General features: G+C 43.5%; 1 protein-coding gene across 1 annotated transcript in view; it reads right to left on the bottom strand.

Moving 5' to 3' along the window:
- The window catches only part of UST (uronyl 2-sulfotransferase), a 349,777-nt gene that overhangs the window by 115,402 nt on the left and 210,846 nt on the right, over positions 1-23,529 (bottom strand). Inside the window, exons 4-5 of the mRNA XM_006158758.3 lie at positions 18,882-18,961; positions 4,497-4,650 (exon numbers count right to left, since the gene is read on the bottom strand). Of these exons, the coding sequence (XP_006158820.1) occupies positions 4,497-4,650; positions 18,882-18,961 (234 nt within the window). The remainder of the gene's footprint in view (positions 1-4,496; positions 4,651-18,881; positions 18,962-23,529) is intronic.

Raw genomic sequence — 23,529 nt, 5'->3', positions numbered from 1 at the left:
GGCGGGGTTTCAAACATGGCTGGGGACGGAATTTAGCTGGGCATTTTTTTTTTTTTTGAGTTTGAAAGCTGGTATCTATGGAGAATATTTCTCTGAGAAGGTTTCTAAGGCCAGTGTTTAGACAAACAGCGAACACAGGCACACATGTGTAACTGGCAGAGTGAAAACAACAGCATAAGAAATCCGTTTTTGTGGAGACTCAGAGCCTGGAAAGGGGAGTGACCAGGAGGGAGAAAATGCCCTCTACTATAGTTTGGTTATATCTGGCCCCTGTAACAGGATTAAAAGGGTGAACACTTGATCCAATTATGGTGTCAAAAGGTAGGGCATTTGGGAAGAGATTAGGATTAAGGCTATTAGGGTGGGGCTCCCATGACTGAGTTCTCATGGGATTATAAAGAGGGAATAAAACCAGAAAAGAGAGATTGATGGACACGGTCACTCTGCAAGATGCCCACCAGACGGGCCCTGGGCCCTGGGCCTCTGAACTGTGAGCTGAATAAACCTCTATTTTTATAAATCACCCTGTTTCAGGCATTTTTCTGTTATTAGCAACAAAATGGACTAGGACATGCTCCCTCACTAGGAAACAACAACAGTTGCTTTTCATTAAAAGTCATTCATTCTTTCATTAAACACTTTCTGTGTGCCAGGTACTTCCCTACCCTGGAAATAAAGGAGCTTGGAGTCCAGCTGGGAAAGAGGCCCATGTGCTGGGACGTGTCCAGGCGTGCCTGGGCTTTGGAAGACCCTCTCCCCGAAAGGGGAGGCAGCCAAGTTTCTGGCTCTGGACAGAGAAATGACCCCAAGATGACTGGTTTTTGCAGTTTGGCTGCCATCTGTCGCATTTGTATCTACTCTAGCAATAATTTATTAAAATTGTTTTCCTGCTAAATGAAGAATGATTTGGAAAGAAATAGAAAGTTAAAAAAGAAATAGTTGTTTCCCAAACACATAGGGAATAGCTGTAAGGATGCTGGAATATAAATGATTTGAACAGTGATATCTTTGTGAAGGTGTACGGAGGATGTTACATGCAATGATGTTGCTCAAAAAGCATGGAACCTGGCCCAGTCTTTGCTCTTCACCATTCAGGAAGTAAAAACGTAAGGTCTCAGTGGGCAACAGCAGTGCTGTGAGTCAGGAGGCCTGACTTCTAATGGCAGGTCCCAACCCGCCTCGAGACCCAGGCCCATCCTGCACCTATGAGTGCCCTCAGCACCTCCACGAATCCTGCAGATCCCAGGATCCCTTTTCCATTTTCCATTTTCCATTTCCTTCAAGCCACCCAGCATCACAAGATGGTATTATTTTCCCCAGAGCAGGCTCAGAGGCAGACCCGGCCCCCTCTCAGCTGTATGCTAAGCAGCTCTGCAAGGCTCAGGGCCAAGGGCAGAACTGCCCGTTTTTTGGCAAGTGGATAAAAGCCAGAGGCTTTGGAGCTCTGCGATCTGAGATGATGCAGTGAATGAGTAGGCTCACTCTAAGCCAGGACCTGCGACCCTCTGTGTGTGCAAGACGCAGGGAGGGGCCTCAGCACACCGTCCCCTGATGGGGTGACCTGTGCAGCCTGGGTGAGCACCCCTCTCAGGCCCTTTCAGGCAGGACCTCACGGAGGGCACAGTGTCTCTCACAGCTGCCTACGCCCCACAGAGACACAAACAACACCCTCTTTTGAGTCAAACAACTGACCACCCAGGCTTGCCAAAATGAGGACAGGCTCTGAAAGGGGGTAGTTTTATTTCAAGGGTCTAATGGGACCATGGAGATGGGATAAAAAGTTTCAGCAATTAAAAAATAAAAAGGCAATAGACCATCTTCTTCCAAATAAACAAACTATCCTTTGAAGAAGAAGACAGCCGGGTCAGGCTGGGGCCAGCTCACCATGGAGCCACACCCACCTACCCCCCACCAGCCCTCCTCTTCGCAATCCCAGCTCCTCGATTTTCTGCTCTGCTGCTCTGGAGAGCCTGGTGCTTCCCTCCTGGGGCTTTGCCAAGAACCAATCGATGAGCTCATCTGACAGATCCTTCTAGAATATGCTTACATTTGGAAAGGGGGCCGTACAGATCTCTAAGGGTAGAATTCCCCTCAGAGAAATGCTTCTAGAATCTCTCAAGTCACGTAATAAAGGGAGTTACCAGCTCCTCAGACGATAGGACTCATCCCCACCACCAATTTGCACTATTTTATGAGCTTTCAAGAAAAAATCTAAGTAATGGTTTTTCTCATACTTACAAAGGCTCTAATAATTATATCTTAGTACTTGCATGAACATGTGAAAACTATAGTACAATATGGCAAAAGAATTTAGACAGAGTAGAAACGCTTTGAGAATTCTCTAGTCTCATATGTAGCTTTGATGAACAGTACTCATAAGGCCTGTTTCCTTATCTCTGGTTTTTCAGCATTTTCTGCTCTCATTTGGTTTTAACTTTCTGAGTATCAGGATCGAGTCAGACATTTGAAATATGATTTTGATGAAATGGAATGTACTCTATGTTTTTCAAAGAATATATAAATAGTAATCACAATCCAATACAAACAGTAAAGATAATTTGAGAAGAACTTACTTCTCTGGTAAGCGATTATATACTCTGAATACATACTTGTTACTGAAGGAAAAATACACAGTCATATTCATAGCATGTAGTTTAAAGAGAAAGATTAGGAATTTTTGCTATTAAAAACTTTAAAAAGGGGCCAGCAGGTGGCATGGTGGTTAAGGAGCTGGACTCCTACATGGCTGACTGCAGTTTGAGTCTTAGACCTGGTGGCTGAAAATCATGCTGGTGCATGTGATGCGTGCTCCAAATCCCAGGAGGAGAATGGAGGAGACGGGATTGTGGTATGGCCACCCCTGCCCTGGGGGGATGAGGGCAGTGATTTCTCATTGTCTCTCTCTAGCAAGCACATAGTGCCGTATGGCAAAAACAAAAAAAACAAACAAACACACAAAAACTTTAAAAAAGGGTAAGATCCGTTTTAAAAATATGCCATTCAATGGTTTCACTGAGGCCTTAGGTAGTTGAATAAGCACTGAATGATGAGTGAAAAGCTTTCGGTCTATTCTTAACAATGCATCTACTACTCGATACCTAGTTGTACACCCCCAGAGGAGACACCTTCTCTGCATCTCTGTTGTTTCCAACTCTAACCGCAGGTTTTAAGACAGAAACTGTCATGGAGAATAACATCCAAAAATGCTTCTAGCAGTCAAACACATACTTTTTTTGAAAATTTGTTTAAAGAATTATTCATTTATTTTATTTATTATTATTATTTAATTTGACCAGAGAGAGAAGGAAAATGAGAAAGCAAGCCACAAGGTCCAGGACTCAACCTGTGGTTGGCCATGTGGGAGTCCAGTGCCTCGACCACCACATCACCTGCTGGCCCCTACACGTACTTTTATTACATTTTTTACATTTTGTTTTAAAAATTATTTTATCTAACTTTATTTATTTTAATTTGACTAGAGAGGGACAGAGTGAAAGATAGAGAGAGAGAGAGAGAGAAAGTGAGAAAGCAATCCACCAGATCCAGGTTTCAAACCGTGGTCAGCCATGTGGGAGTCCAGTGCCTTTAATCACTATGCCACATGCTGGCCCACAGTTTTACCTTTTTAAAAACCACACTAGGGAATAGCAGTTCAGGCACTGTGCTTGCAGTGAGACTAACAGCACCCTTCTCTGGCTACATGGCCGATGCTGAGAGCCGCTGGGCAGTAGGCACAGGCCCTGGGTCATGCTCCAGCAGTAGCATATGTTTGCACTGATCCTTCAACACTTTCTCCTCCGGCCTGTGCCTAACAGCCCGGGATGGCTCTGAGTGAACCCGTGAGCTCTCAGACACAGAGACCAGGATTTCTGCCTCAACTCGGGGCTCTCAGCCACTCAGTACGCGTTGTCAATACAAATCACAAAGGGAACAGAAATGCCTGTTATTCTGTTGCTGGAAGACAGACATGTAACTCTGCCCTCCATTGTTGTTAACTTTTACCCTGTGGAGACAATTACTGGGGTCAAAGCTAACATCCCTTATGGAGCTGAGGGTCTCAAAACAAGGTCTAGAAAAAGCAAACAATTACCGCTATGATGACGTGATTCTGTTGTGCGGTGGTGCGAAGAACCAGGGACTTGGAGTCAGGGCTCCCAGAAACAATTAGTCATGGCGGTGTTCCTAACCGAGGTATGGGGCAAACCCCACTTCCTTTTCAAATCTCTAGGTCCTCGTCTGAAAGCATCTCTTCCCTCATAGGGCTGCCATGGCAATGGAATGGAGTGAGGGAAAGAAAGCACTTCGCCACCTTCTAAGAGAGATTCCCAAACACATCTGTTCATCTTTGCAAAATTTGAAGATTACTGGAGAAAATATAAGTTAGGATTTATCTGGCAAAATCTTCTGTTGGAAGTGCCACAGGCAAGGCCAGGTAGGGAGAGGGCAGGAGGCCCTGGCAGAGCAGCAGAGAAACCACCCGTATACCAAGGACTTACCAGGTAACGCTCCTCCTGCCGCATGCTGGGGGTGCGGATCATGTGATTCTGTTCCCCTCTCCAGTCTCCAAAGCGACGGAAAAAATAGTTGGATAAAAATCGGCTGACGGGGTCTCTGATGATATTAATGTAGACGGGCTGGTCTCCTCCGAACCTAAACGTGCACACAGACACCAGATCGTCACGACCCATACTCTGGAGGAAAGGCAGGCCACTTAGATGACGCTTCCCCTCGGGGCTAAGTTGTTTTCAAAGATGACCTTGTCTGCTGAGGTGCTGATGGGCACCATCATAAGCAGGCAGTGTTTCCTGATGGGCATTTAATTCATTCATTAATTTTAAAAACTGCAATTGCTAGAGGGCTTGTGTGCTTGTCAGAAAGAGAAGGGGGCAGGGTGAGGCGCAACCCCTCCCCAATGGGGCATGGTCATGCTGAAATCCCTTCTCCTCATTTCCCCACGAGTTTTTAAGCTGCTTTTGGGCATGCACACACATGTGCCCAGCATGATTTTCGTTTTTTTTTTTTTTTTTTTGGGCAGATTTTCACTAAAGGGCGCGTGGGCTCGCCAGACAGACAGAGACAGAAAACGAGAAATCACCCCCCCAGGGGGGATGGTCACGCCGCAATCCCTTCTCCTCCATTCTCCTTTCAGGATCTTGGGCACACACGCACACGTGCCCAGTGTGAGTTTTAAGCCACTGGGTCCGGGACGCGAACCGTGGTCGACTATGTGGGAGTCCAGCGACAGCCATTATGCTAACTGCTGGTTCCCCTGGCATGATTTTCAAGCTACCATATCTGGGACCCAAACCCTGGAGTCAGCCATGTGTGATCCAGCGCCTGGGGTTGGGACCGCAACTGCATGGTTGGTCACTTGGGATCTGGCTCCCTTAACCACTAGGCCATGGGGCCGGCGCATGGATAGGCATTTTATTACCACACAGGAAGCAGGGATGAAGATCCCGTTTCAGGTACCTGGAAACACTGCGGGGCGCTTCTATACATACCAGGCCAGTCATTAACGCTCAGGTAGAGAGGCCATCTGTGCTCACTAGGCTTGAGGGTGGGAGCCTTACTGTATTGGGCTTTGTATTCCCAGAGGCTGACACAGAAACCACTGGCATGACGCTGGCCCTCAGGCAATGTTTCAGCTGACTAGTAAATTCTGACAGACTCGCTGGAAATGGCCCTTATTTTACACTGTAATTTAAACAATCCCAGTGAGTGCCCTGATGGAAATAGGTGAATTATAGCCAACATTTATTAGACTTGCTGTTCACCCTGTTGTAAATACCGAATGTAGCTGACTCACTGAAGCCCCGCAACACTTCCAACAGAGTAAAAACCTCAGTTATCCCAACTTACACTCGGGGAAACTGAGGCAGGAAGCAAGTAGATAACCTGTAGCTGAGCCAGAATATAATATAGCTCCTAATCATGGAAAGAAAATCCCAGGGATAAGGAAAGGTAATCACATCCTCACAGGACAAAAATTAACATAATTATTCTCCAGCGATGGCAGGTGGTTTCAGATAAAAATACAACAAGTCTTGCCAGTTCCATTTTAATTTCTTTCACAAAGGGATGAGGCACCTGCACTGGAACTGAAAAGTGATGATTGAATGAAGAAATGCATGCCTCAGTGTATGCTTCCGAGCCATGGGGCTCCAGAGTCAGAGGAAAGTAAACATAACAAGCCACCAGTCCTCTCTCATGTATTAACTGAGATAATATCGTCCCCGGTGTAGCTGCATTTTATAGGGGAGGGGGCTATAAGGTGTCTCTCTCTCTGGTGAGAGAGAGACACACACACACAGAGAAGGAACATGAGAAATCACCCACTACAGGAATGGCCACACTGCAATCCCTGCTCCTCTGGTCGCCTCTCAGGATTTGGGACGTGCACACACATATGCCCGGCATGATTTTTCAAGTCATCAGGTCTGGGACTCAAACCCTGGAGTCAGCCATGTGGGATTCAGTGCCTTAACCTCCACACTACCTGTCGATCCTGTAGCTGTATTTTTAAGAGGAACTTCAGAGAGAAGAATCGAAAGGAATGGAAAGAAGTGATTTTCCAATGGTGGAACTTTAGTTACCAGGACGTGTGAATGACATCCTGGATTTCGCCAATACTGTCACATTGAAAATCGCATCACTCAAGAGGAAGATCAACTTTGCCTATGTGAATCTCGTCAGTTCTCAAATGTCACGGGGTGACAGTCATGCATTTGGATGAACAACTACCGGAGTCCCACTGGCTAACCACCATGCATGCACATCCTGGACTTGTCATCCTCTTTTAATTAAATTGGGTTTCCTATCTAAGATGAGGAGCAACTGCAGCAATAATGCTAGGGACTAGGAAGACTAAACATACAGACCAAATGGGAATCCCATCAGACAAAATATGAGTCCAATGTGATACTCAAAAACTGCATCATGCAGGCTGGCCTGGGGGGTGGTGGTTAAGGTGTTGGATCCCACATAACCGATTATGTGGTTTGAGAACCTGGCAGCTTGAGACCTGGATCTGGCAGCTTGAGAAAAATGTCACGCATGCATGCATGCATGTGCGCCTAAAATTTCAAAAGGAGGGAGAAATGGAGAAGGGATTATGGTGTGGCCATTCCCCACAGGGTGTGCTTTCTTATTTTCCCTCTTTCTCTCTGTTTCTCTATGGCAAGTGTATGTGCCACAACTCATGGCAAATGTTTTTAAAAATTGCATCATGCTTTTTGTTTTGTTTTGTTTTAAAATAAACATTTTTCCTTTTATTAGAATTATTTGTTAATTTTATTCATTGTTATTATTATTATTATTATTATTATTATTATTATTATTTCTTTCAGTTTTTTATAAGGCACATGCACTCGCCAGAGAGAGAGGTAAAGTGAAAGTAAGCCACCAGGTCCAGGATTCAAACTGTGGTTGACCATGTGGGAGTCCAGTGCCTTTAACCTCCATACCACATACATCATGCTTTTAAAAACCTCAACTGGGGCCAGCAGGTGGCATGGTGGTTGGAGCAATGGACTCCTACATGACTGACCATGGTTCAAGTTCCAGACCTAATCACTTGAAAATCACACTGGGCACATGTGTGTGCATGCCCCAAATCCCAGGGGAATGGAGATGAAGAGACTGTGGTATGGCCATCCCCACAGGGGGGTGACTTCTCACTTTCCATCTCATTGTCTCTCTCTGGTGAGTGCATGTGGCCTATGGCAAAAATCTTAAAATAAATAAATAAATAAAAACCTCAACTGTACTTCTATCTTCACGTGACCATTAATGCTAATTAGCAGAATTGCCCAATCATGTGAATCAATGCATAACTTCCCATTAGGGGATGGCTCTCAGCCTGGCCACTGCCATCTTTCATCAGTGTCCATGGACATGAGGGTGACAAGGCCTACTGGGCATGGATGACTTGCCCCTGTTTGTACATTTTGACCCCAAGTAAGATTTCCAGGATAGTTTTCCAGAACAGAAGTTTTAGATGGCTTAAGAACATACTGTCAAGTATCAGAAAGTATTTCAGCCTCTATCTAGTATTTCTAAGTGTGAGTGGTATTTGATAGACAAGTGTATCTCCCCCCTTTCTAGAAAGCAGCAGTAATATTGGGTCCAGGCTGCCAAGCCCCATCCTTTTGCACACTTGGCTCCCTCCAGGACTGTCACAATCCAGGGGGGGGGGTCTGTCAGTTATACAAAAAAGGCCAAATAGCATCATGTTACTGAAGTAAGAGACAGGAACCTTAAAAATATAGTTAGGTATAAGCCCAAACTGGAATAAGTTTTAAGATGGAGACAACTGAAAACAAAGGCTTTTTTTTTTCAGGCTCCAACACATTCTAGAAAGAAGATAATGGTTTTTATTAGTGTATGCTGTAAAGATGTATCGCTATTAAATGTAAATTAGAAATCATAAAATACAATTTAAAACAAAAGATATTGGTTGTTACGGCCCAAAGCTTTTTAGACAAAGAATCTCCTGACCTTTGTACCCATTCCAAAATTAGGAGAACCAATCCAGCATGTGCATCCCCACCATGAGGGAAACTCATGCACAAGTCACACCTGAATACAAGATGGACAAAGTCCCTCTGATCCAGATTTTAAAAAAATCCTGCCTCAGCTCCTCTTCAGCAATGCATTTCTGGACCCTTCCCTTCTTCTCAGGAACTCCGTTCTTCCTTCCCTCTACTTGAATAAACTCTCCACTTTACTATCCTCTCTCTGTGTCCATGTCTCCAATTCTTTGAACCCGTGTCTCACTGTGGGTGCTGGGCTTGACCACCCCTGCACCACCATGTCTCTTTGTCAATACCATCAGAACATACTATGCATCCTAGTGCCTGAGGAAGGAAGCAAATTTACCCTCTCATTCCATCCTCTTTAAAGGTCAGTTTCTTCTCTCATATATTTTTTAATTCCGGTGAAAATTTCTGGTTACCATTATAAGATCTCTGGACCTATTGCTGATCATAGGTTCAAAGCTGTGCATACACTAGACAGCAGAAGAGATAGGCTACCTTTTTTTTGACTTAGCACACCCTTTTGCCCTTTGGTCACCAAAATTATGAGGAGTCTTCTAGAAGTTCATGGGAAAGGCATATTATGAAAAACTATGTACGGATTTCACATTTTTTTTTATCAGAATAAACTCTGATGAACTTGTTATATCACCGAATGGGATGGAGTCTGAGGCACTATGCAAGATATCAGTTTGAAAACAGCCCCTATTAGAGCAACATAAATTCTACTGAAGTGACTACAAGAACAAACATCAAATTTATGGTGAAGTTTTAGGAGAAAAATGGCGAAACATGCTGCATAACAAAAAGTTACAGGTACAATGCCCCAAAGAAATCAATAGTTCATAAATGTTTAACTCATCTTAAGAAGGAACAAGATAATATTAAAGATGATGCTGACAGTGACAGACTATTTACCATTAATTTGTGAGGAAAAAAATTAATCTTGTTTGTGCACTAACTGAAGAAGATTGATAATTGACAGTAGAAAAAATAGCCTACACCATGGACACCTCAATTAGTTCAGCTTAACATCATTTAGAGTTGAGTAAAAACTTGAGCAAACTTTCTGCTTGATGGCTGCCAAAACTGTTGCACCCAGATCAGCTGCAGAGTTTTCAAAGGAAATTTTAAACATGTGGGATGGAGATCCTGAAGCCTTTCTTCAAAGAATTGTAATAAGAGATGACACACGGCTTTACCAGTAAGATCCCGAAGAACAAAGCACAATCAAAGCAATGGAGACCAAGAAACAAGTGATCCAATCAAAGCAAAAGTGAACCAGTCAAGAGCAAAGGTCATGGCAGCAGGTTTTGGGGATGCTCCAAGCATTTTGCTTGTTGGCTTTTTGGAGAGCCAAAGAAAGATAAGATCTGCCTATTATAAGTGTTTTGAGAAAGGAATCTGAAACTTTCACAGGAAAATATTGGGAAAGCTTCACAAGAGTCCTCCACCAGGACAATGCACCTGATTACCCTCTTCATCAAACCAAGGCAATTTTTGTGAGAGTTTTGACTGGAAATTATTAGTCATCCACCTTATAGTCCTGATTTGACTCCTTTGGGATTCTTTTCGTTTCCTAATCTTACAAAACTTTAAAGTGTACCCATTTTCCTTCAGTTAGTAATATGAAAAAAGCAACATTGACATGGTTAAGTTCCTAGGACCCTCAGTTATTTAGAGATGCACTATTGTTATTATTTAGAGATGCACTTCGTATTATCACTAAGGAAAGTGTCTAGAACTTGATGGAGCTTACATTGAGAAATAAAATTTATATTTATATTTTTATCTTTTAATCCTACTTTCCCATGAACTTTTTGAAGTTTCTTCATTTTTCTACATATTTGAGGTTCCTTTCCCTTTAAGTCATCCTAAAATAGCAGCTATTACCAGTTTCGTAAGCATTTGTTCACAGATTATATTTACCAAGTCTATAATCACCCCTTCTGACCCTCTGCTTATCCATTGGGTATTAGGAAAAGTCATGACACATTATTGCGTAGAAAACATATGAAAATACGTCATGACTTTTCTAACAACCCAATATCATTTTTATTTTTATTTATCTTTTTTGATGAGAAGATAAAAATCCAAAGCAGGATATAATTCTCTAGGAATGATATCTTCATGGTGTTCCACTTTCAGAAATATTTCTATATATCTCACTCAGAATGAGATATTTTCTTCACTATCTGCTCTACCCTGCTACCTCAATCAACTAATCAACCTTTCAACAATATGAGGGGACTTCAAAAGTTTGTGGAAAAGGGAATTAAAGTACAAGTTTATTTTGGCACAAAACTTTGAAATCCATGCCTTTTTTTTCATAATAAGAATTTTTCATGGCCTTTGGGAAGATTTCTCAGTTACCTCCACAGTAACTTCACAAAGCATTTATGCAGGTACACACTTTCATCAAAATAATTTTAGGTATACTTTCATCAAAATGCTAAAGATGTTTATCCTAAAATATTATTGTATGCATTAAATAATAAGGCTTAAGATCAGAATTATTCTGGAGGAGAAAGATTCTTTTGTCCTCCTAATACATAATTTCTTATGACTGGAAAAAGCTTTTGAAAATATACCGTCTTCTTTTTAAAAACTGTGTTAAAATATGCACAACACAAATTTTACTCTTTCCACCATTTTTCTTTTCTATTCTTTTCTTTTTTTTAGAGAGAGATTTTTGCTATAGGGCATGTGTGCTCGCTGGAGAGACAGAAAGCAAGAAATCACCCCCCAGAGGGGATGGCCATGCTGCAATCCCTTCTCTTCCATTCTCCTCTCAAGACTTTGGGCATGCATGCACACATGTCTGGCATGAGTTTTAAGCCACTGGATCCGAGACTCAAACTGTAGTCGACTACGTGGGAGTCCAGAAACGAATCTGCTGGTCCCTCTTTCCAGCATTTTTCAGTATACTGTAAAGTGGTATTGAACGCAGTCACACTGCACTATCTATCTCCCCAGAACTTTCTCATCAACCCAAGCTGATTTTCTGTACCCACAAAACAATGTACCTATTCCTTTCTCCTCCCCTCTGAGCCCCTGACAACCACCATCCTATTGGGAATAGATCTGGTTTCCACCTATGGCCTGGAAGTAGAGGTTGTCTCTGTGCTGCTCCCTACATTAAAGGATGAAAAGTACCACGGGCCTGAGGCCCTTGTCTTGGATCCTTGTCAATGAGAGGAGACATTTTGATGTGAGAGTTTTCATCATGGGAACAGAGACGGCAGGGAGCATGGATAGAGGCTGCTAAGAAGGGTACAGATGACATTTAATGGTCCTTTGGAAGCCAATAACAATAACGTGTGAACCCTTGGCATTTATTGCAGGGAGTGTGAGGTCTGCCCCATCCTCATGACTCTATGTAGTGGGCACATCAGTCTTCTCTGCCCAGGAGAGAAACCTCCCATCACAATATACAGCAGGAAAGACAACACTGTTCTGCTCTCTGGCATGTCCTAGAGAGGAGAAGGGACAGAACATGCTGTGGGAAGCTGAGACTAATGGGATGAATGGTGAGGGTTGGTTGAACCACTGGAGTTAGGGTTACTGAGAGAAGGGATAATTGACAAGGCAAGAAATAGACAGCTGACGATAAACAGCATACTTGTTCTTGATGGGCTGACAGCACTGAGCTCATGAGGAATACACTCACAAGCAGAAACATGAGGAAGAAAGTGACACTTCAGGGAGATTAGCTAGCAGCGCATACACAGGATAAACCAAGAAAACTCTTTCTTCTTCTTTTAATTTTTTTAAACTTGAACTTCCGTGCTATGTTTAAGAGACAGCATTAACTGCTAATAACAGTTTTTATTTTGGTGTTCTCTTCAAAGTAGAGGCTTCTATCGCATTATAAAAAATATGAAGGGCACAGAATTAAGATGGGTCACTTTGCTAATAAGAATGAAAACAAAGTCAACATGTGAAATACATTAAGAAAACCAAATAAAATCATGGGAATGGTGAAATACAATTTGTTTTGTTAAATAATGCCATCAGGGTCAGATTTTATTCATAAAACCAATGTGAAAACATCATTTCCATCAGTAATTAACACTCCACTACAGGGTACAGAGAGTGTCCAACATGCCTCCGTGTGCACATCACACACCACCTGCTTCTATGGAGATTGGCTGATTTTTAGATTTTTTTTTTGTTTTGGCAAGTCAGCATTGGCGTTGGAGCCATCATCTAAGGTACATGAGGAAATAGAAATGGAAGCAAAGGGAGCAGGTGGTGACACAGCAGTAATGCAACAGGACCCACATGGGAGGGGTCCAAGTTTTGTGTACTGGGACCTTCCTGAACACATGTGCCCATGATCTGGGTTGGCTGAGACTGGAGGCGAATCGTGGCATGAAGACCTTGTTGGGGTGACTTTCTCTCATGGAAAAAATAGATAAATAAACTTCAAAAGAAGGCAAGGAGGTCATGGCAGGAAAAAAGAAAAGGAAAGATATGAGAAAACACTAAGAGAAGAGGGTGGTTTCATATTGTTGAGCACACTGACATCTCTTATCAGGTACACAGTCTATTCTGAAAACGTGGGCTCTGAAGTAAAACTGCATAAGGTCTTCCTTGTAAGAGCCTAGTTGGGGGTTGGTGTGAATTGTAAGTTAAGTTGGAAAAATAATTACTCTCTCATCCTTCAAAATGCTTAGAAAACAAAAAGTAGAGAAAAGGGAGACAAATTAAATTGTAATCTTTCCAGTGTCTCTTCATTGTGTCCATCTAAGACATACTTGAGGGGCTACTGCTAATGTTGGAAAGCTGAACTTTCTCAAATGTTGTATCGTAATGTTACCTCAACAACTTGGAAGACACATGAAGCCACAGTACACAGATATGAGGGGTCTTCCATAACTTCACAGAAAATACAGACTGTGGAAAGAACTAGGCATGGATTGAAAGTATTTTTCTGCATCAAAATATACTTTAGTTTCATCTGTCCATAAACTTTTTGAAGTCCCCCTGGGTTAAAACCCTAACCATCACTATGAAGAGCAGCATCTTTTAGGCCAAGGGAAAGTTGACTCAGTTCTCCAGGTAGTCCAGGGAAAAACATGTGTCTGGGCTAAATTTCCAGGGAGTTCAAAAACTATGTGAAAATTCAGCCTAGTGGAAAACTCCAGGAATCCAAATTGAAGCGTGAAATCTCTGCTGAGCAAGTGGTGCTTATAACCTCTGGCAGGAAACCTCCCCCAGGCAACTACAAACACATCTGACTGGTCTGATCCCGTTACTTCCCATGGTTGGATTAAACTGGAGATGGCCAAATGGCTCCTTCTAATTAGAAGGGAAAAGAAAAAAAAGAAGAAGAAACCAAGCAAGAAGCCTAGACAATAAATAATTGAAATAAGTGTGAAAAAACTATACACGCATTTTAAGATGAATTTTCCACCAAAATAAACTCATACTTTAATTCTGTTTTTCCACAAACTTTCTTTTTTTTTTTTTTTTTCATTGTCAGAGGGCATGTGTACTCACTAAAGAGAGTCAGAGAGGGAGAAAGCATCCCCAGCTGGGCATGGTCACACAGCAATTCCTTCTCCATCCTACTGGGATTTGGGGCACACATGCACATGTCCCTGTCATATTTTTCAAGCTGTTGGGGCTGGGGTGTGAACCATGGTTGGCCACATGGAATCCAACTCTCTTAACCACTAGTGACCAGGCCAGCCTTCCACAAACTTTTTGAAGTCTCCTCATCAGTCAGCTATTGAATCTCCCAAGACTCCCATTTTACATCGCTCAGAGTATCTACATTTAATGGTAAAATGCCAAAAAAGGGCCTAAGGGGCAGTTAGTTTGGGTACAATGTTATACCCCACAAAAGTCCAAAACACTTCTGTGCAGAAAAAGGTGGACTTTGATTTTTAGTCTGCTCACCCCCAAGTATCTTGCTGCATGTTAATGACGTGCTGAAGATCAGAAACACCAGCAAAGGATACGAGGTGGCAGTACTAATTCTTGTCACAGTAACCCAATTGTCCTCACACAGGCCCTATACCTGCCAGCAGGGATGTGGGGAAGTTCCGTCAGAGCAGCTTAATTTTCTCTGTACCTCACAATTCAAATACGGAACTCATTTTCTACAGCATGTTAAAGCCCTCATAACAACTTTTGATGTGGTTCTTTTTCTCTGTTATTATATATTTTGAAGCTTTCTTTATACGTCCACAGTTTGCCTTTAATATCTTGGAAATTGTCCTTAAATAATGCTATTTCCTTAAAAAAGAAAAAAAATCCTGATTTTTAACTTCCCATGTGATGTGAGTGTGAAAATATCCTGTAAGGTATTTTTTTTTTAAAGAATTATTTTATTTAACTTTATTTATTTATTTTCACTTGACCAGAGAGGGAGAAAGAGAGAAAGAGAGAGAGAGAGAGAGAGAGAGAGAGAGAGAGAGTGAGAAAGCAATCTGACAAGTCTGGGACTCAAACTACGGTTAGCCATGTGGAAGTCCAGTGCCCTTAACCACTTCACCACCTGCCGGTCCCTCTGGGAAGGTATTAACGTTTCACTTATCCTTCCATTTAAGTTTGTGAAAGTCTTGCAGCAGGAAGCAGGCCCAGGTAAGGGTGAGGTGGGAGAGGTGGTAGTTCCTGTGGGTAGGCAGTGGCTGTGCAGGTCAGTCTCAATCATGTCCCTGCTGACGCCCTTCCTGCCGCAGATGGGCCCTGCCTCTGGGCTGCATGTCTACATTCCTTTCTGTTCCTCTCCTGGAAAGGCTTCTGCTCATACTGGTCCCTGTACTGGGGAGGCCCTCCCCCTTCATCCTTCATCCTTCCCATCCCAGCGGAAAGGCCCTCTGCCCTCGCCTCCCTGAGGGGAAGCCTTGTGACCCTCCTTAGTTCATCACTCTTCACTGCACTTTTTAAATTTGCCAGGGGACATGTGTAGAGAGAAAGAGAGAGGGAACAGGAGAGGGAAAAAGCACCCCTCCATGGGCTGTGGTCCTGCTGCAATCCCTTCTCCTCCATTTCTCCATCTCGCCGGGATTTGGGGCACACATGCCCTGGTGTGTTTTTTCAAGCTGCTGTGTGGGAACTCCAGCCGAGCACTTAGCCATGTGGGCTCTGGCTCCCTTAATCACTAGGTCACAGAGCCGGCCCTGCGTGTCTCCCTGACTGAGAGAAAAACAGTTTCTTGAAGGCGAGGCACACACTGAGCGCCGGCTGTGGAAGCCTCAGTTCTGGTGCACTGTATGGGAGAGGGGTGCTCCAGCAGCTCGGGTTTAGGAGTGGAAAGCAGGGAGGGCAGACAGCCCTGCTGCTCCTTAGGGGTTACCAGAGAAACACTGGAGGCTAGCCATAGCCCTGAGCTGAACTAGGTGTTCAGACAGACTTCTACAGAAATGCCTTTCAGATGCCACTCCCAATTTATACTGCCTCCTCTTTGGGCCTGTCACCATATGCCTCCCTCCTAAGCTGATAGCCCTGGGCTTCCTGCCCTTCTGACTGGCCCAGGTCTGCGTGTGCAGTTGTGTCTATGGGCTGACAGGTCACAGGTTCATCCCTGACATGTTCACAGCAACCCCACCAGGTAGTAGTGAGCAAGAATTGTCTCTGTTTTGCACATGGAAAATTGGAGACCCCCACGGGTTGACTGACTTGCCCACACTGGTGGGCAGAGAGAAGGCCTACTCCAACAACCAGGGGTCCTGACAGCCAGCCCGATTCTGTTTCCTGCAAATGCGGTGTCTTCTAAAAGGCATTTATCAATTGTTTTTTTTTTTCTCACAGAATTAAAGCCATCAAGACTAAACTCTTGCATGTGTGCTTGGGGGTAGAGGCCAGGATAGAATCTAAACACCACAGTGTGTTCTGCTGATCCAATTAAGATACAGCTTTGGTTTCTCATTAGAGTTTTACACTGTTCTGAGATAACGATTCAAATGTGTTGCATTGCAATTTGTTTGGATGTACAGATTTGACCTCAGAAGCAAAGAGTTAATAAATGAGGTTAGAGGACATGGGGTGGGGGGTGATGCAGAAGGAAGTCACTGGAACAGTGAGGATCAGAAAAGCGACACTCTTCTCTTTAGAAGTCGTAAAGCGCAATTCCAAAAATAGCTAACACGTTCTCATTATCGACTCACATCTAACAATATGGTCTTGGTTTTCTGAAAGTAAGAGAAAGGGCACAGGCTACTTCCTGTGGGCGATTCAGTGATGTGCCACCTTATAACAATGTTTGGAAACACCCTCGATTCTGCTCCTGGGCCTGGGTCACTGCAGAGTCTGCAGGGGTCCTATTCACTGGGCATGGGAACTCTGGCTATCAGGCAGGCCATGAGAACTTCAGGGAAACTTGCTTTTAAAGATAAGGTAGCAACGCCTCTTCTCTGCTTAATAATTTGCTTTGCTGAATCTCATTTTTACACTTACTTTGCATAGGACCACCTGCACAGGAGAGAAATCCTTTGATGGCTAAAACCTGCTTTCAGTTGGGCTGGCTGTCACCTGTCCCAGGGCAGGGAAGCAGCAGCCAGTGCTCAGGGTAGAGCCAGCCTCCCTGGTGCCTGGCCCTCTGGGGCTATTAGGGCAACACCAACTAGCAGGTGTTGTCTGCTCACTCAGGACTGGGTGCTCTGGTGGTCTTGGGTGGACTGGGAGATGCTGTTAATCCTATCTTAAAACAAGGGATTTGTCCATCAGATGGCTGACAAGGGAGGCCCAAGGACCACGAATAGTCAGCAGATCTGTCCCTGGAACCTGTGACCTATCAGGTCATAGACACCAACTGTGAGCACAGACATGGGCCAGCAAGGGAGGGAAGGAAGCTCAGGGGAATTTAGGGAGGCAGAGTGATAGTGTATTTTAATAGACCACTGTAGAGGAGACTGCACAGAACTGAGAGCTAGCAACTTAATAAGTAGAAAGCCGGAAGGCCTGAATTTAAAGATTTGCATTACTATCAGAAGACTATACCTGCTTAAAGAAAGCAGGATTCCAACGTCAAACACATGGCCTTAGAATAATCAAATGGAGTATTATAAAGGTAGATCAAGAGGCTGGTACTAGCTCTGTAGGTTCTAGAAAACATGTGAGATAGGAGACAGAACGTTAAGAAATGACAGTCAGAACGTAAGGCCCAAAGATGGAGGCACCATAGTCAAGTGTGCATTAGAAACTGCCCACAAAAAACCAGCTCATAGCAATAACTCTGTGATTAACCTAGGATACCTTTTTTTCATGTTTCCACTACATTCTGGGAATGGGTTTTAGGGCCCAAAGCTCTGAAATAAAACTCAAGCAATCGCTGACCACTAGATAGTGGTTTCTGGACTGAAGCTCTCGGACAAAGACTTGGCCATCACTTACCAGAAGTTCTCTAAGCGTACAAGCTCCCTAAATGGACATCATGACATGCACAGCAGATGACCCCACGGGGATAATACCAATATGTGAACAGGCCCCTCCTGGCTAGGATAAAAACCCTAGGATAAAAAACCTTGGTAAGAGCCCCAAGTTGGCAACCCCACTTTCTGGATCTTTCCATGCTTGGGAGCTGTTCGCTTCTTCAATAAACTGCTTTGCTATCCCTCTTGTTCGTCTACAGTGAGCACGAGACAAAGAATTGGTTAGGTTTACTTGGGGCCAGGAGGTAGTATGGTGGTTAAGGTGCTGGACTCCCACATGGCCAACCATAGTTAAGAGTCCTGAAACTAGCAGCTTGAAAGTCATGCCAGGCATTTGTGCATGCATGCCCAAAATCCCAGGAGGAGGATGGAGCAGAAGGGATTGAAGCCTGGCCTGGGGCGTGATTTCTCACTTTTCCTCTCACTGTTTCTTCCTGTCCCTCCCACAAGTACATGTGTCCTATGGCAAAATGATTTAAAAAAAAGAAAGAAAAGAAGAGAATCAGGTTCGCTGCTATACCTGTGCTGGATATTGAGTCCACACACCCCAGTATCCCACATCATTGAATTACTCCATCACTAACTTATTTCCAGGGTCCTGAACAGGATCAAATTATTTGAAAATGTGCAATTAAATAAGCATGATAAAATACCCATCTCTTGCCTTATGTTTCCATACAGAATTTGATTTAAGAAAAAAACAATCAAGTCAAATGATTTCTCATTAAAAACAATTCCAAATTTTCGTAAGCTTTAAGATGATGTTCTAGGAAGAAATGAAGTTTCTGTCCAAATATTTAAATGTTGATCCTTCTGTAATAAACATAAATGGGTTAAAAATGTCTTTTCAAGGGCAGTTGGCGTACTTTGCAAATAAAGGTAGATTCCTAAGGTAACTGTTCATTAGGAGACTAAGGACTAAAAAGAATGGAGAGAACCATTAAACTGGAAAACGTCTTACCTTGAGAAGTTGAGGAAATGAACATGTCGAGTGAATAAATAGGGCTGTTCAGCAGTACTTATATTTTTAATCAGTTCCATCTATTAAAAAAAGTACAAAATTAGCATACGTAGGATCTAGTTTACCAAGCCATATGAAACTAAAGATAATCTCTCCAACTCTTTTTATCCCCACTTACTACCACTGGAACAGTGCCAGACAGCTGTGATTTGTGGAGCATTTATGCACTTTCATGGAAGACTTCTTAGTGAGCAAAATGGTGCTATCTCAACTTATAGCCTGCATCTAGTTCGGTTGATTTTTTACCGTGAAAACCATGTGACAGATTATGTCATTTGAACTGGAGAAATCAGCGTTTTGCTTTATTGAAAGGCAAACAAGAGAATGCCTTTAATCCCCTCTCTTAAAGTCAAATAAAAAAAAATGACTCATTATTTTCTATTTCTGTAACAATATTATTGGGATATGCAGAAATGTTGCAACTAGTGCTACAGAAGTTAGAAATGGGAATAAAGAGAGGCACTCCCTTATTATTTTTCTCTTGATTATAAAAATTTACAAGGAAAATATTTACTTAAAAAAACACGCATACTCCTCAAGTCTTGCTGTTTTGCTGGGTGGGCATTTGAATTATTTATTTACAGTTATCAGTAAAGCAAAAAAGGAGTTTATATTCATATAAACTAAGTTTTATGGTCTTCTGGAACATGTCATGATACAGAAAATGTTTAATAAAATCTGTTAGAAATTCCAAGCATGCTTATGGCTCTCTGACTTCCTGAATTCCACTCTCCCCAGATTTTCTAATTGGCCCCATCAAGACAGACACACTGTGGAATTTTAAGAACACATTGAAGATTGCTACTTTGGATGAACATCAGAAGTGCAGCTTTTCGTAGTTTATAAAGTAGTTCAAGTAGAAAACTGGAAATAAAACTGGTCATTCACATGTTAGCCACAGTAGCAAAAACAACAACAATAAAATGAGTGTCTGGAACTACCTGGCTCAAAGATGACAGAAAACCTGGGTTTGTCTGTTCCCTCTGTCTAACTTAGGGGCTGGTGCACACACAAGGTAAATATTTGTTCAATGAATTAACTCCAACTAGGCCACGCTTTATAGTTTGTGACAGAGAATCTCAGTGTGTAACCCCTTTAATTAGGTATCCGTGCTCACAATGATTGAAGAAATGCAATTGAATTTTAGAAGTAAATGTCTTGCAGCTCATAAGCCCTGCGCTCCTCTCAGTCAGCAGCAGGCATGGGTGAGTTACGGTCTGCCTGTCTGTAAGCCTGAGCATAAAAGGAAACGGAATCCTGCCTTTATCTACTGCTTATCCTGCACACACTCCCTGCATGTCCTTGTTTTGGGTAGTAAAACTTCCTGCTTGGTCACATTGCAATTTTACTTGTTGATGGATTTACCAATAGAAATATTGATTTGGAAGCATAACCACAAGTAATTTTTCTCTTAGGATGACTGCTAAGAAAAACAACTCGGCGTATGTTTAATATAAAGATCATGAAAGCTTTAGTCTCTACTATATTTTTATTCAGCTATTTCTCTGCAGACATAAGAGCCCTACAAGAAAGCTCCCTAGCATTGCACAAGAAAACTGGAAGAACGACACAAGAAAACTGGAAGAACGGGTCAGAAGAAAAACCATTGCTTTGACATATTCCGCGTTCTCTAAACACATGTCACTGTGTTAAATTTTATGGAAGAACAGCCGTGGTTAGATTTTGAGAACAGTGTCATAATAGTCATAAAGCTGTCTGTTTCGCAAGGAAAAATGGATTGGCAGTGACAACGCTAACTCTTTCTAGACGTATCTTTAAACACAGAACAAAGGTACTAACGCTCATGTTTAATGCATTAGTATAGTGCAGGCAGACAGTAGTACACTTCAGCCCTGGTGCAGTTTGTCATTGTACACTGAAGAGTAAAATCGCTTAGACACCGTAAGCACAGGTGTCTGGCCTTGTGCTCAAGCATCATTTGATCTTCACAAATGCTAAGATTTTCCCCATGCCTAGTGACAAGCCATGGTCTCTTGAACTCCGACTGCCCATCCCTTGAGGTCCCTCACCTGGTCCAGCTACCTGTGCCAGCAGCCTGCTTTTTCTCTCACCTTGGTCTAATTCACATTATTGGTATTGGTGCTACCTAAAATCACCATAAAGACCACCTCTCTTTGCCGATCCATGCAGGACCATTCCTGGCCTTTATTCTGATTCCATGCATAGTTCATTTATCATTCATTGAGCAGGTGTTAGGCACTGGAGATAAAAACATGAACAGGGTGGGTGGGAAGATATGTAAAGGAGACAGCAGAATATGTTTTTTTGTTTCTTTGTTTTTTGGAGAGGTTTTTGCTATAGGGCATGTGCGCTTGCCAGACAGAGAGAGACAGAGAGACGGAAAGCGAGAAACCACCCCCCCAGGGGGGATGGCCATGCCTCAATCCCTTCTCCTCCATTTTCCTCTTGGGATCTTGAGCATGCACGCACACGCGCCTGGTGTGAGTTTTAAGTCACCGGATCCGGGATGTGAACTGCGGTCGACTACGTGGGAGTCCAGCGACATAGCCATTATGCTAACTGCTGGTCCCAGACAGCGGAATATGTTTTAATGGAGTCCAAGTTCACCATGGTGGGATCTACACTCTTGAACTCTGTCCATCTATAGTCTTCATCCAGCGTAATCCTGATTCTCAGTACTCTCTACATTCCCACCTTTGCTCCAGGTCTTTCCTCGACTCTCATATTACTGTGTCACGCTAATTCTAGCTGTGCTATCTCCCTCCCTGGCTCTCAAGACCATATGTGGGGGGCCGGCAAGTGGCATGGTGGTTAAAGGCGCTGGACTCCCACATGGCCGACCACGGTTCAAGTCTCGGACCAGGAGGCTTGCTTTCTCACTTCTTCTCTCTCTCTCTGTCTCTCTCTGATCAAACTGGAAAATAATAATGATAATATTAAATAAAGTTAAATAATTCTTTAAAAAAAAAAAAAGACCATATGTGCTGTGACCAGCCAAACTAGGCCTCTCATTCCTTTCTCACACCGAAGCCTGACCAAATCCAAACTCAGGCTCAAGCTTCCTCTTCTGCGATATTCTTCTGCTTCTCTCCGCAGTCCCGAATCCTAATCATTCTTTATATCTGGCTAAAATGCCTTTTCCTCAAAGTACCTGGATCTTCCCTTTCATTCATCATCCATTGATCTCCGTCCCTATATTAGGCAAGGTACCACTTAGGATTATAGCAAAAAAAGATAACATTTGGTTCTTGCCATCAGGAGGAAGTCCAGAGTCCTACAGGTGAGGTGGACTAGTGGGCAGGTACAATCATGTAATAGCCACCGTGGGTTAGAAGGCACAGAAGTGAGGCCCCCAGCCCTAGCTGCAGATGCAGAAGTAATGCTTCCCCAAGAGGGGGTCTTGAGTGGTTTGCAAGAACCAAAGAAGTTAGGAGTTAATGAGGAAAGGAGCTGCAGCATTGCAGAATAGACAGATGCGCGTGACAAATGAAAACGACATAGGTGGGAACAGCACTTAGCGTAATGGCTACGTCATTGGACTCCCATGTACTCGACCACGGTTTGAGTCCTGGACCCAGTGGCTTAAACTCAAGCCAGGTGCGTGCCCAAGATCCCGAGAGGAGAATGGAGGAGAAGGAATTGTGGCGTGGCCATCCTTCCGGGAGGGGTGGCCCGCGCGTCGGGGGGGGGGGGGGGGGAGTGTGATTTCTTGCTTTCTGTCTCTCTGTCTTTCTGGCAAGCACATGCGCCCTCTAGCAAAAACATCTCAAAAAAGAAAAGAAAAATGACACGGGTATGAAGAAACTGCGGGAGTTCATTGTGGTAGGCCCTGGACACAGGATCTTCAAGGCAGTGAGAGAGAGTTAGGAGCCAGGTAGCTGAGGGCACTGCAGGTCACAGGAAGGACTCCTGACATTCATCTTGAGGGCTATCGATAGCTCAAAAAGTTCTGTTGTGTTTTCCCAGATCTAAGCACAGAGTAGAGAATGTGGGGGGAAAGGAGGTAGGGATTAGAGATGAGAAGCTCAGGGAGGAAGATTGGGCAATCATCCAAACAGGAAATGATGAGGGCATGAACCACGAAGGCAGTTCTCAGTGTGGCTCCCAGACCAGCAGCATCAGCATCACCTGGAACTCGTTAGAAATGCAAATTCTCAAGCCTCACCCTGACCCATTCATTAAATTAGAAGAAACTCTGGGGAGTGGGACCCAGCAATCTGTTTAACAAGTCCTCCAGGGGACGCCAAGGTTTAAAAGAGAAGAGAATCACTGAGACTAAGTCCGTGCAAATGAAAAGAAGATGGGAGAGACCCCAGGAGGGGTCCAAACTGGTTGGCCAAAGCACACGTGATCTTGAGAGCCGGCTGGAGAAGACAGCACAGATGTAACTGACAGCTTCATGGCCACCTGGCAATAGAAGGTAAGGAGAAGCCATGGTCAAGAGAGCTCCCTTCCCAGCTTCCTGGCTAGGGTAAGCCAAGGCGCGGTGGCATACGTTAACACATGTAGGGAACGCTGGAGACGAAACACATTTGGGAGGGGAAAGTGGGTTTGGTTGTGGACATCGCTGGCTGGAAATGGTGCAGCTTTCTTTGACCTTCCACAG

The sequence above is a fragment of the Tupaia chinensis genome, unplaced genomic scaffold, assembly GCF_000334495.1.
Source record: "Tupaia chinensis unplaced genomic scaffold, TupChi_1.0 Scaffold000609_1, whole genome shotgun sequence".
Taxonomy (NCBI): domain Eukaryota; kingdom Metazoa; phylum Chordata; class Mammalia; order Scandentia; family Tupaiidae; genus Tupaia; species Tupaia belangeri.
Note: the sequence above shows the minus strand (reverse complement) of the source record. Positions and strands in the feature narration are given on the sequence as shown.